Genomic DNA, 14006 nt, shown 5'->3' with positions numbered 1-14006 from the left:
TGAATACTCCAGTGTGAACTGCAAAACAATGAGTTGAGGGTTTCAGCTGGCAACACAAACTTCAAGAATGGAGCTTTTGATACCTGAACATTATTCAAGCCCAGGAATAAATTCGCTCTGACCACATCTGTTCTCACCTTTAAGATGATGGATTTTCTTTTTAAATTTGGCTCCTTCTGTTGCAATCATGTGGGAGATTTCTAAATACAAGGATTTTAGAAATGTGTAGGACATATGTTATTTCTGTATTTTTTAGTGATAAGGAGTCTGTGGTGTCATCTAAATGTTTTACACGGATCAAGATGAGGAATGAAGAACATCCCCCAACCCCGAGCACCTGAATTTTTTTAACATTTCTTGATAAGTGGAACCTTTTTTAAACTGTTTCGCAAGTAACTTCACTGCAAAAACAGAAGAAAATTATGAAAGCAAATTTCAATTTTGCTGCAGGTGAAATGACAGTCAGTTTAATTGTCCATTTATTGCAGTTTGCTTTGCTGCCATTCTGATTTTCATTTCAGCTAACTTTGTTTGCCTTTAAAAGCTGAGGAACTCTATTCGTCCAAATCGATTGACAATCTTAAGTATTATAAAGGAGCCATCTGTAGAATTAAAGAATTGCAACTTCTCTTTCTCTGCACCCCTGGTATGCTGACATCACAAACCCAACCTGATTGCTAATCATTTCATGTATAATCCCCCTCTTAATTCTCCAGTGACTTGACAGCAATATGTCCCCATTGATATGTTGCTCAGGAGGCTATGACATCAGAGAGACCTCCCACACTGACATTAACTGGCATGTACTTAACTAAAGCAGAGAACAACTAATTAACATTGTTTTTAGAAGGGTTAAGACTGTAGCTTTTCAGCCAGGTACGTTTACTCTTGTGTAGAGACAAGAGGTAAAATAAAGATGCTTCGGTTATAGGATGAAAAAGAAGGGTCACTATGCTATACTCCTAATACAGTTCCAAGGCCACTTAAGGCTAGCTATGACACATTTTCTCCCTAACTTGCAATCTTCAACAGACCACCTGCTTACTGTCTGCAGGCCATAATTCAAAACTTGCTCTGGATGCTACAGATCATTTAAAAAATATTGTAGAAGTTGAGATAGGGCAAGGCACAGAAACAATAGGTCTGCAAAAGTGACCTTGGAGCATGTCACTGCTTTGGACTGCGGCTTTCGATTAAAATTTTACTGAATATTCCTGTTGTAACTGTGCTATTCATACATTCAACATATATTGCTATATGCCCCTGTTGATTCTCAGTAACAGGAATTTAAAATACAAGCGACTCACATTGAATAAAATAATGTCTTAATGAACAATTTGTGTGATCTTCTGTAGAATTCTATCATGAAATTTCTGTATGAGGACTGCAAAAGTCTTATAACTTTGTTTATCGACTGCAGGCAACTAATTCTTGTCATCTTCTCACCTCTGATAGCCAGGGCACTGCAGTACTGAATGCTACAGTGTTGTTCCTGCTTCTTTTCCTCAACCTATATGTGATTGGGAGACAGGGGAGACTGAAAAAAGGAGAGGTCATGGCCAGACTACAAGCAATCATCAATAAGCTGAATGGTGAATAAACTTGAAACAAATGTTAGATTTGAGAACCTTTCTGATAGATTAAGACTAACATTTATCAGTTCAGATGGAGTGAATGCCCAAGCTGATTGAAAAACAGCAGACACTGTAATATTGGCACAGGTAATAGAACTTAAACAAGAAATATGAAAGTACCAGCAGGTCTGGCAGAATCTCTGGAGAGAGAAACAGAATTGAGGTTTCAGGTGGATGACATTTCATCAGAACTCAGATATTAGATATGAACAACACTTGAGTAAATACAGACCCAGGGAAAGTACCCCCTACTTCTGCACGCATACCCCAAATCTCTGGCTCTAGATTTGCTGAATAGCTGTTCATCTTTAACATGGTCCAGCTCTAATTTTTAAAAAAATCATGGACTTGAAACATTAGTTCTTCTTCTGTCTCAATGGATTCTGCCTAACTCGCTAAGTGTTTCCAGTATTTTCTGGTCTTATTAGAGCATACCAGCACCTGGAATATTTTGCTTTCGTCACAAGTAATAGAACTGAATTAGCTTAGAGTATTGAATTAAACGGAAGTATTATCCATTTCCTATGGCCAGTTTTCTGGTCAGATTGATAGTTACTGGGTTGCCCATACTATAGGCCATTGGTCACATGCAAGCCCAGTTGCTGGCTTGTAAAATCACATATCAAACAGCTTGTTGGCCCTTTTATATCTTACTGTCTGTTTATGCATTTGTTCATTTGCCTATATGAATATGATGGGCCTGTAATTTGGAAAAGGCTATTCTCAAATCCCTCCCTCATCAGTGAACTGATAATTCCAACATCATCTGTAACTGAGCTGAGAGGGAATGCTTTCATGTGAGTTTAATTCACAAAATTACATTTGTTTAGCAGCAACAGCTGGTGGGTTGGTGTTTTATTTGTGACCCGAGGGGAACAGCTAAGTAACAGCTCAGATGAGCCTGCTGCTAGGAGCTAGAATCACACCCTCCGATTGTTCAGCATGGAGCATCGAGCTGCACAGTGGTTCATTAGTGCAAACGTGTGAACCATTTGCATGTCTCGGTCAACATGTGGTGCATTTGTTGATTGAAGCTTCTTTGAATGGACATGGGCTAAAAAGAATAATTTTTTTACAACAGGAACCGTAGCTGTTTTTAATTATCCTCCACCACCACAAGAGTGTTGAGGCGATTTGTAATGCTGAGGTCAAATAAACTTGGACATTCAGAGTCAAACTCTGAGACTTCCTGGTCTAAATGGTTCAGTTGCACATTGTTTTACTAACTAAAGGAGCAAGTCTGAATGTGTTGTACATCACTGTGGAGGTCAAGGACTGGATTGGCAATATGTTTCATCTTGATATCTTAGAGACCAATGATATTTAGCCATATAATGGCCAACTGTGGATCACTTTTGAACAGTGTTTTTTTTTCCCCTGTGTGTGCACTTCTCCCGAGGTGAGAGTGACTGCCCTTGACATCAAGGCAGCATTTGACAGAGCCCTAGCAAAACTATAGAGTCAATGGAAATTAGGAGGAAAGCTCTCTGCTAGGCATGACTCCAATTAGCACAAAGGAATATAGTTGTGGTTGTTGGAGGATAGTCATCTCAGTTCAAGGACATCGCTGCAGGAATTCCTCAGGGTAGTGTCCTCAGCCTAACCATCTTCAGCTGCTTCATCAATGACTTTCCTTCCATCATAAGGTCAGAAGTGGGGATGTTCGCTGATGATTGCACAATGTTCAGCACCATAGGCACTGAAGCAGTCTATGTCCAAATGCAGCAAGACCTGGACAATATCCAGGCTTGGGCTGACAAGTGGCAAGTAACATTTGCACCACACAAGTGCCAGGCAATGACCATCTCCAACAAGAGAGAATCCAACCATCGCCCCATCATGTTCAATGGCATTACTGAATCTTCCACTATCAACATCCTGGGGGTTACCATTGACCAGAAACTGAACTGGACTAGCCATATAAATATTGTGGCTTCAAGAGCAGGTCATGGCTAGGAATCCTGCGGCAAGTAACCCACCTCCTGACTCCTCAAAGGCTGTGCACCATCTACAAGGTGCAATCAGGAGTGTGCTGGAATACTCTCCACTTGCCTGGATGAGCGCAGCTCCCACAATACTCAAGAAGCTTGACACCGTCTAGGACAAAGCAGCACACTTGAATGGCACCACATCCACAAACATTTACTACCTGCATCGCCGACGCACTGTAGCAGCGGTGTGTACCATCTACAAGATGCACTGCAGGAATTCACCAAGGCTCCTTCGACAGCACCTTCCAAACCTACAACCACTACCATCTAGAAGAACAAGGGCAGCAGACAGATGGAAACATCACCACCTGGTCACTCACCATCCTGACTTGAAATATATCGCTGTTCCTTCACTATTGCTGGGTCAAAATCCTGGAACTCCCTCCCTAACAGCACTGTGGATGTACCCACACCACATGGACTGCAGCAGTTCAAGAAACCTTCTCAAGGGCAAATAGAGATGGGCAATAAATGCTGGCCCAGCCAGCGAAACTCACATCCGTGAATGAATTAAAGAAAAAATTGCACGGCAATGTTAGTGACTGACAGCACTGAGGTGCACACTAACATGTTAGAGTATGGTTTGGTGGGGGTCAGGGTGGGGGGGGTGGTTGGCTGAAAATCAGGGATGTTACTTTTGAGAGTCCTTAATTTCTGTTTCCAAAGACATTGTTTTCAGCTGGCGTCACACTCAATTATAGCCCAGACAGAAAGCCTGAAAATCTCAGCAGCTGTGAATTGCAAAGTGAAGTGTTGTAAAGTTGTATTTTTAATAACTGTACAGAAATGTTGGCAATGGAATGTTTTTCACTTATTACACTCAGCAACAGTATTGAGCACTCTCTGGTCAAGTACAGCATGAGTGAGCCTCAATTACAAACTCCGGAAAAGCACCCATTCCTCCATCAGCAGAAATTCCCTCATTGTTCACCACAATCTTAGGGCAGACTGGGAGTCAGTGTAGTGTGTGCCCATGTTCACTAGGAACTGAGTTTAGACTTTAGGCAACACACTTTGTATGCAGCTGATAGAGAAAGGGCACTTTCACTTGTTTGGCTTGTGTGGCTTCAAATCCAGATCCTATGACATAGAAATAAAATGCTGGAAGCATTCACATCAGGCAGCACTATGGTGACAGAGAAAGTTAATGTTTCAGCTTGATGACCTGACATGAGAATTGGATGATGTAGAGATGAACTGCCTTGAGCAAGTGTCCAGATCATGAAAGTTTGTTAACTCATTGTGCCACATAGTCATGTTAAATCATACAAGTTAATTCAATTTTTGAATTTGCATGGAGTAATAAAATGATTTCTTGTAAATGTTGATTTTTGCTTTTTCAATGTTTACAGAAGCACTTATGGGTAATGAGGATCTGAGATGGGAAGATGCATTGTACCCAGACCTCTTTATGCCCTGTGCTCCATCCTGGTCAGTCCACTGGGCCTATCGAGATGGGCATCTGGTTAATCTTCCAGTAGGTTTGTTAGTGGAAGGTGATATCATTGCACTTAGACCTGGCCAGGAGTCCTTTGCCTCTTTAAGAGGAATTAAGGTGAGTGTTGTTTTTCTTCTAACTAAATATGGAAACCAAGCCTTTTGGAGAGGAAAATTGGGTCAGATGTGGCAGTTGTGATATTCTTCAATAAAGGAGTTGGGGATTAGCTAGGAAATTATAGGCTTATTAATCTTATTTCAACTGCGAATAAACTGCTAAAGTCTATAAAGATTAAAATTACTAAGAATTGGTGAACCATAGTGGCATAGTGGTAACGTCACTGGAAAAGTAATCGAGAGACCCAGGCTAATATCCTGGGGACAAGTGTTCAAATCCCACCATGGCAGCTGGTGGAATTTGAAAATGGAATTGAAAGCTAATCTCAGTAGTAGTAACCATGAAGCTACTATCATTGTCATAAAAACCTATCTGGTTCACTAATGTCCATTAGGGAAAGAAATCTGCCAACCTTTCCGATCCAGCCTACGTGTGACCCCAGATCCGCAGCAATGTTGTTGTCTCTTAACTGCCCTTTGGAATGGCTTATCAAGCCATTCAGTTCCAGGGAGTTAAAGTGATGCCCACATCTCATGAGAGAATAAATTTTTAAAAAATCTATGAACTAATCAGGCAGTCAGCATGGGTTTCGATAAGGCAGGTCATGCTCAACTGTAGAGAGTTGTTTGAATAAGTAACAGTAAGTAGATGAGGGAAATGCATAGGTTGCATTTCATATGGATTTTCAAAAAACTTTGGATAAGTCATCCAGAGGCTTGTGGCAAAGATAATAGCATACGGGATTCGAGGGAATGTAAACCACAAATACAGAGATGGGTGGGAAAGAAGTAAAAGGCACAGGCAAATGCTAGATTCTTGGAACAGAATGGTGTGATGAATATTCAGTAGAGGCCTGTGTTAGAGCTACTCTTATTTAATGGACAAATAAATAATTTAGATTTAATTTCCTAACTGCACAGGTGTAGTAAATTGTAATGTTTCTGAAAACCTGTAGCAGGACTTGAATAGGTTTGTAGGATCTGCAGATAGCTAACACTTAAACAGTTAGTTGTAGAAATGTAAAACAATACTTTTGGCGATGAGGTTAGGGAAAGGAAATACACCTACAAGGCTGGACAGGTTGGGCCTATATCAATTGGAATTTAGAAGAATGAGAGGTGATTTTATTGAAACGTAAGATCCTGAGGGGGCTTGCCAGGGTGGATACTGAGAAGATTTTTCCCTTTGTGAGTGAGACTAGAACTAGGGGACACAGTTTAAAAATAAGGGGTCTCCCATTTAAGATGGAGATGAGAAATTTTTTCTGAGCGTTGTTAGTCTTTGGAATTCTCTTCGCCAGGGAACAGTGGATTCAGAGCCTTTGAATATTTTTATGGCTGAGTTAGATTCTTGATTGACAAGGGAATCAAAGGGTAGACAGGAGAGTGAAATTGAGGCTACAATCAGATCAGCTATGATCTTAAATGGCAGAGCAGGCACAAGGGGCTGAATGGCCTACTTATTTATATGTGCTTATGTTTGTACAAAGTTAAATTTTTAAATGAAATGGAGAGACTCTGTTGTGCAAATGCACAGATCAAGAAAAGTTTCAATTCCAGTTCGTAAGAACATTAAAAAGTCAAGTGGGATTCTTGTTTTTGTGATTAAAATTGATCAATATGGCAGATCCTTAGTGGCTGCCAGTGTGTCTCACTGGATGTGGGGTGTTTTATCTTATCATGAGCTTCATTAATCAAGCAATGAATCTCTGTCTCTTTCTCTCTGTCTGAAACAGGATGATGAGCACATAGTACTAGAGCCTGGTGATTTGTTTCCCCCGTTTTCCCCCCCACCAACACCCAGGGGGAAAGGAAAGAAGGGACCCGAGACTCCTCAGCAGCATAGACTCTTCAGAGTAGTGAGAACTCCGGTTCTTGAAAACGTCAGGTATGAGGAGTTGAAGATTTCTGGTGGTGATTGGTAATGTGTTTTAATCCCTGAACCTGAGAATTGCACTTTAGGATTGACTAAATTAGTCACTCATTTACCTGTCTGGATACTTGATGTCCCTGTCTGTCTTTAAAGATCACATTTGTTTTCTGTGGCAATCATTTTATTGCTGCATAGTAGCTGTAGAAATCAAACTAAGATTGCTGGTCCTATGTTGAGCTGCACTAAATAATTTAAAATGTCTTGTAACTTGGACAAGCAGTGGGTGCGCTTCACTGAGCTTATAAGATGACTGCTTAGACCCTGATGCTCATGCTGGGCAACTACATTTAACCGTTTAGTATTTCCATCAGTGATGGAGCATTTTTAATTAAATTGACATTGCTAGACAGCCCTGTGGCAGTATTGCATGGTGCAGTACATGTGCATTTCATGGGTATGTTACAAAAATGTATGTTTATAAATCTACCATTGCTGATTGGGATGAGAGGAGACTGGGCCCATAGTTTGATTGTTTTATGAGTGGATTTCTGAAATGCTCTAAGCAAAAATGAGATGCCAAGCTTCTGTATTTACACAAATGCAAACATGTCACCTTTTCCATGCATGAATATTAGGAGAACAGTATGACAGTGGCAGGGACATTGACAGATGTATTCACTTGAGCCAGAGTGCAGGACAAGAGAGAAACCTCTGACTCGATAAATACTGGGAAGCTAGGAGCCCAGCCCATTAACTAATTGGAAATGAGTGTTGAACAAATAAATCGTTGGTGGGGAATTAGATATCTGTTGTCGGAAAAATGGTAACATTGAGGACTGGTAAAAAGCTCGTGCTCTCCTTAATAAGTGGATCAAAGGAAAGGAACTGTAGTCACTTGGGTATAGTACAGGACATGGGGAGCTTTAGGCAATTTAGTGTCACAGAATTTAGAGGAACTCTGGACTGATTGATGTAGTACACCAGAGAGCAGCTGTAGACAGTGTAGACTAGTTCTGAACAGTGCTGCAAGACAGAGTCTTCCCTACACAATGTCAAGGATTTATAGACATTGTAGTACAATAATGCAGTAGACCTCTGTAGAGTGCTTCAAGATGTAACATTAATGAATAGATTGGTACACTTTTACAGAGGAAAATTATGAATTGAACAACAAAATACACGTGAAGCCTTAGACACTGCGGTATATAACTGGGTAAGGAGCAACGTGGACTGAACCATGTTTTGTACTGTTAATGTGTAGTTACTTAGAACAGCTTGTTTTGGTGTTTGTGCATCTAATGTGCATTACAGAGGAATCTGAGATTGCAAGTCAGATTAGTCCTGCTCTCTACATGCCCCAACTCCTTCAGTAAATGAAGGCCCAGTGTGCCTTTGCTGAATGGTCTTGGCCTACTTCTGAGAGCTGCTTCTGCCTCCAATTGATTTATGGCTGTGTGGTAATGTTTGCCGCATTATAGTCTACAGAAATACTCAGTCTGCACTGATTGAATAGCTAAAGAAGCATGGGTTGGCAATCTCAGTTATATTCTTGCTAAGTTAGGTAATGTTTTATTTAAAGTAGTACACGCTAGCATTTAACTTCAAATTGGGAGACTAAGTATCAGGTATCAGTCCATTTATATTTGGTTAGCTTTATTTCCATTGAAGTTCAATTTAACGCCAAAAGTTGGTGAGACACGTAGCACTAAGTGGTGTCAGTTAAAGTTGGGAGGGTAGTGTTATTGTTTATTTGTAATAAGGAGTGATATAGCTAAAGGGCTGATAACTAGAGGGCACACATTTAAGCTTGCTTGGCAAAGGAACCAGAGGTGACATGAGGGAAAAACCTTTTCTTTAAGTGGTTAGGATTTGAAATGTCCTGCTCGATAGGGTAGTGGAAATAGCTTTCAAAAGGGAATTGGATAAATACTTGAAAGAGAAAAACATTGCATGAATGCGGGGAAAGCAAGGAATAGGGCTAACTGGATTACTCTGCAAAAGAACCAGTGTGGATTTGATAGCCCAAATGGCCGCCTTCTATGCTTTACTATTCTGTGATGTGCAGTTTGTATTGTGCATCCACTTGTGGAATAGTCCTGCAGTGAATATAAACTCTGATCTACAGAGTCTTCCCTATTTACACTTCAAGCTGTCAGTTGAGGAACTGCTGTTCTCAGTTGGGCAGTAGAAATGGCTGCATGTGATTAAGCTTGCAGATGCATGCTTGCTTCCATGCTGCAATATAGCTTTAAGAGTTTGTTCATATACCTACTCTGTGCCGAGGGAAGGGCAACATGTGCTAGCAATGTGGCCATTAACTGAAAATGGCAGTCACTGGCCTGTTACAGATTTAGAGAAATCTTAGAACAACGTACAGACAGGAGTAGACTTGAGCCCGTTCCGCCATTCTCATAGTTATCCATCGTAACTCTCCACCCATCTTCACTCCATATGTCTTGCTACATATGACTAACAAAAATCTATCTCGAAATTAAAATGATTAATTCAGCTAGAATCTACTGTTTTTTGTGGAAGAGTTCCACCATACTTCCGACTTTCCTAAGATAAAAGCAAAAAACTGCGGACGCTGGAAATCCAAAACAAAAACAAAAATACCTGGAAAAACTCAGCAGGTCTGACAGCATCTGTGGAGAAGAACGCAGTTAATGTTTCGAGTCTGTATGACTCTTCAACAGAACTAAGGAAAAATAGCAAAGAAGTGAAATATAAGCTGGTTTAAAGGGGGGTGGGATAGGTAAAGCTGGATAGAGGGCCAGTGATAGGTGGAGATAACCAAAAGCTGTCATAGACAAAAGGGCAAAGAGGTGTCGAAGCTGGTAACATTATCTAAGGAATGTGATAATAAAGATATGATAGCCCTAGTGGGGGTGGGGTGGGGGGAAGGGATCAAAATATGCTAAAAGGTAGAGATAAAACAATGGATGGAAATACATTTAAAAATAATGGAAATAGGTGGGAAAAGAAAAATCTATATAAATTATTGGAAAAGGGGGGGATCGGAAAGGGGGTGGGGATGGAGGAGAGAGTTCATGATCTAAAATTGTTGAACTCAATATTCAGTCCGGAAGGCTGTATGTAAGATGTCGGAAGATGAGGTGCTGTTCCTCCAGTTTGTGTTGAGCTTCACTGGAACAATGCAGCAAGCCAAGGACGGACATGTGGGCATGACAGCAGGGTGGAGTGTTGAAATGGCAAGTGACAGGGAGGTCTGGGTCATGCTTGCGGATAACTGGAGGAACAGCACCTCATCTTCCGACTAGGCACTTTTACAGCCTTCTAGACTGTAAAGGTGGAGAGGTGGACCCCCGCCACCTCTCTCTCTCTCTCTATCTCTCCGCCCCCCACACACACACCTTAAACCAGCTTATATTTCAACTCTTTCTTGGACTCGAACTCAAGTTCTGTCGAAGGGTCATGAGGACTCGAAACGTCAACTCTTTTCTTCTCCGCCGATGCTGCCAGACCTGCTGAGTTTTTCCAGGTAATTCTGTTTTTGTTTTGGATTTCCAGCATCCGCAGTTTTTTTGTTTTTATCTCTGTGTTTAATTGACTGCCACTGCTCTTCAAGAAATGCCTACCTCCTTGAAGAAGTTCTGGTCCTCTCTGCGACAAGATTTCCGTATCTCTCTGTTGTCTTGCTCACCTTCGTTGCTTTCCATTTCCCTCCTAGTGTTTGACAAGGTGTTTACTAAAACCCGCTTTCACAGCCATATCTCCTTTCTCAGTGACTGTCTCCGTCTCCGACTTACCCCACGTGGATTTCAACTGAAATTCCACCCCTCATGTTTCGAACCCACCCAGGATTACAGGTATCTCCGGGACATAAAACGTTTCTCGGACTGCTGTTCCCGTCACATTCTGAAATCCACACTCGGTGCCATGCGCCACCATATGAACACACTCGACCTCTCCCTCCAGTAGCACCGCCGTACCCTTTTTCAAAGCTGCGCGTGCCCCCAGTTTCATTTTATCCTTCGGCTCATCCGACGCCTCAACAAGAAACTTTCTCTCTTTCTCTCAAGTGCTAAGGAACGCAAGCTCCAACAACTCATCGACACCAACACCCATCTAGGACCCTCCATCCCTGCCTGTGCCTCCGTCCCCAACCTTTCTTCCAATCCCAACCCCAGCCGTGTATTCACTATACCCCCTGACCTTCCCCTCTCCGATGCTGAACGTTCAGTGCTCAGCAAAGGACTTAGTTTCATACGCTTACGCCCTCACCTCAATGAATTTCGGGCTCGGCATGATACTGAACTCTTCTTCCGCCGTCTTCGTCTCCGGGCTCACTTCTTTGGGCAGGAGTCCTCTCCCACTTCAACGGATCCTTTTACCCATCTCCAATATTCTCCCTCCACCTGGACCCGTCCCTCTGGATTCTTACCTTCTCTCGATCTTTTCATTGAGAACTGTCGCCGCGACATTAGTCGTCTCAATTTCTCTGCTCCTCTCACCCATTCTAACCTGTCTCTTTCTGAACTTACTGCACTCCATTCTCTCAGGTCCAACCCTGACATTGTCATCAAACCCGCTGACAAGGGTGGTGCTGTTGTTGTCTGACGCACTGACCTCTACCTCGCGGAGGCTGAGCGTCAACTCGCAGACACTTCCTCCTACCTCTCCCTGGACCATGAGCCCACCACTGAACATCAAGCCATTGTTTCCAGGACTGTCACTGACCTCATCTCCTCTGGGGATCTCCCTCCCACAGCTTCCAACCTGATAGTCACCCAACCTCGGACGGCCTGCTTCTATCTCCTACCCAAAATCCACAAACAGAACTGCCCTGGTAGACTGATCGTCTCAGCTTGCTCCTGCCCCACAGAACTCATTTCTCGTTATCTTGACTCCCTTCTCTCTCCCCTTGTCCAGTCCCTTCCCACCTACATCCGTGATTCCTCTGACACCTTACGTCACATCAACAATTTCCAGTTCCCTGGCCCCAACCGCTTCCTCTTCACCATGGACGTCCAATCCCTCTACACCTCCATCCCTCACCAGGATGGTCTGAGGGCCCTTAGCTTCTTCCTCGAACAGAGGCCCGAACAATCCCCATCCACCACTACTCTCCTCCGTCTGGCTGAACTTGTTCTCACGCTGAACAATTTCTCCTTCAACTCCTCTCACTTCCTCCAAATAAAAGGTGTGGCTATGGGTACCCGCATGGGCCCCAGCTATGCCTGTCTCTTTATGGGGTATGTGGAACATTCCTTGTTGCAGTCCTACTCCGGCCCCCTTCCACAACTCTTTCTCCGGTACATCGATGATTACTTCGGTGCCGCTTCATGCTCTCGTCGGGACTTGGAAAAATTTATTAATTTTGCTTCCAATCTCCACCCCTCCATCATTTTCACATGGTCCATCTCTGACACTTCCCTTCCCTTCCTTGACCTCTCTGTCTCAATCTCTGGTGATAGACTATCCACCAATATCCATTACAAACCCACCTACTCCCACAGCTATCTCGACTACAGCTCCTCACACCCCGCTTCCTGTAAGGACTCCATCCCATTCTCTCAGTTCCTTCGCCTCCGTCGCATCTGTTCCGATGATGCTACATTCAAAAACAGTTCCTCTGACATGTCCTCCTTCTTCCTTAACTGAGGTTTTCCACCCACGGTCGTTGACAGGGCCCTCAACCGTGTCCGGCCCATCTCCCGCGCATCCGCCCTCACGCCTTCTCCTCCCTCCCAGAAACATGATAGGGTCCCCCTTGTCCTCACTTATCACCCCACCAGCCTCCGCATTCAAAGGATCATCCTCCGCCATTTCCGCCAACTCCAGCATGATGCCACCACCAAACACATCTTCCCTTCACCCCCCTTATCGGCATTCCGTAGGGATCGCTCCCTCCGGGACACCCTGGTCCACTCCTCCATCACCCCCTACTCCTCAACCCCCTCCTATGGCACCACCCCATGCCCACGCAAAAGATGCAACACCTGCCCCTTCACTTCCTCGCTCCTCACCGTCCAAGGACCCAAACACTCCTTTCAAGTGAAGCAGCATTTCACTTGCATTTCCCCCAACTTAGTCTACTGCATTCGTTGCTCCCAATGTGGTCTCCTCTACATTGGAGAGACCAAACGTAAACTGGGCGACCGCTTTGCAGAACACCTGCGGTCTGTCCGCAAGAATGACCCAAACCTCCCTGTCGCTTGCCATTTTAACACTCCACCCTGCTCTCTTGCCCACATGTCTGTCCTTGGCTTGCTGCATTGTTCCAGTGAAGCCCAACGTAAACTGAAGGAACAACACCTCATCTTCCGACTAGGGACTTTACAGCCTTCCGGACTGAATATTGAATTCAACAACCTTAGGTCGTGAGCTCCCTCCCCCATCCCCATCCCCTTTCTGTTTCCCCCTTCCTTTTTTTTCCAATAAATTATAAAGATGTTCCTTTTCCCACTTATTTCCATTATATAAAAAAAAACCCCCACTAGAGCTATACCTTGAGTGCCCTACCATCCATTCTTAATTAGCACATTCGTTTAGGTAATATCACCAACTTTAACTTTAACACCTATGTGTTCTATTGTACTATTGTCGTTGACATCTTTTGATGATCTGCTCCTATCACTGCTTGTTTGTCCCTACAACCACACCCCCCCCCACCTCTCTCTCTCTCTATCTCTCCGCCCCCCACACACACACCTTAAACCAGCTTATATTTCAACTCTTTCTTGGACTCGAACTCAAGTTCTGTCGAAGGGTCATGAGGACTCGAAACGTCAACTCTTTTCTTCTCCGCCGATGCTGCCAGACCTGCTGAGTTTTTCCAGGTAATTCTGTTTTTCTTCTGGACTGAATATTGAGTTCAACAATTTTGGATTATGAGCTCTCTCCTCCATTCCCACCCCCTTTCCGATCCCCTTTTTTTTCCAATAATTTATATAGATTTTTCTTTTCCCACCTATTTCCATTATTTTTAAA

The 14006-nt window shown here is 43.2% G+C and overlaps 1 protein-coding gene across 7 annotated transcripts in view; it reads left to right on the top strand.

The window, feature by feature from the left end:
• Nucleotides 1–14006, top strand: part of tmem94 (transmembrane protein 94) — a 127849-nt gene that overhangs the window by 38764 nt on the left and 75079 nt on the right. For all 7 annotated transcript variants that reach the window (XR_005946578.1, XM_041216789.1, XM_041216790.1 and 4 more), the window contains 3 exons: nucleotides 1456–1592; nucleotides 4978–5180; nucleotides 6916–7067. Coding sequence is in view for 6 of the 7 variants with exons in the window: in XM_041216789.1 (XP_041072723.1) it covers nucleotides 1456–1592; nucleotides 4978–5180; nucleotides 6916–7067 (492 nt within the window). In the remaining variant the exon portion in view is untranslated. The remainder of the gene's footprint in view (nucleotides 1–1455; nucleotides 1593–4977; nucleotides 5181–6915; nucleotides 7068–14006) is intronic.

Source organism: Carcharodon carcharias, chromosome 22 (assembly GCF_017639515.1).
Source record: "Carcharodon carcharias isolate sCarCar2 chromosome 22, sCarCar2.pri, whole genome shotgun sequence".
NCBI lineage: Eukaryota > Metazoa > Chordata > Chondrichthyes > Lamniformes > Lamnidae > Carcharodon > Carcharodon carcharias.
This window is presented reverse-complemented; position numbering and strand designations above follow the sequence as displayed.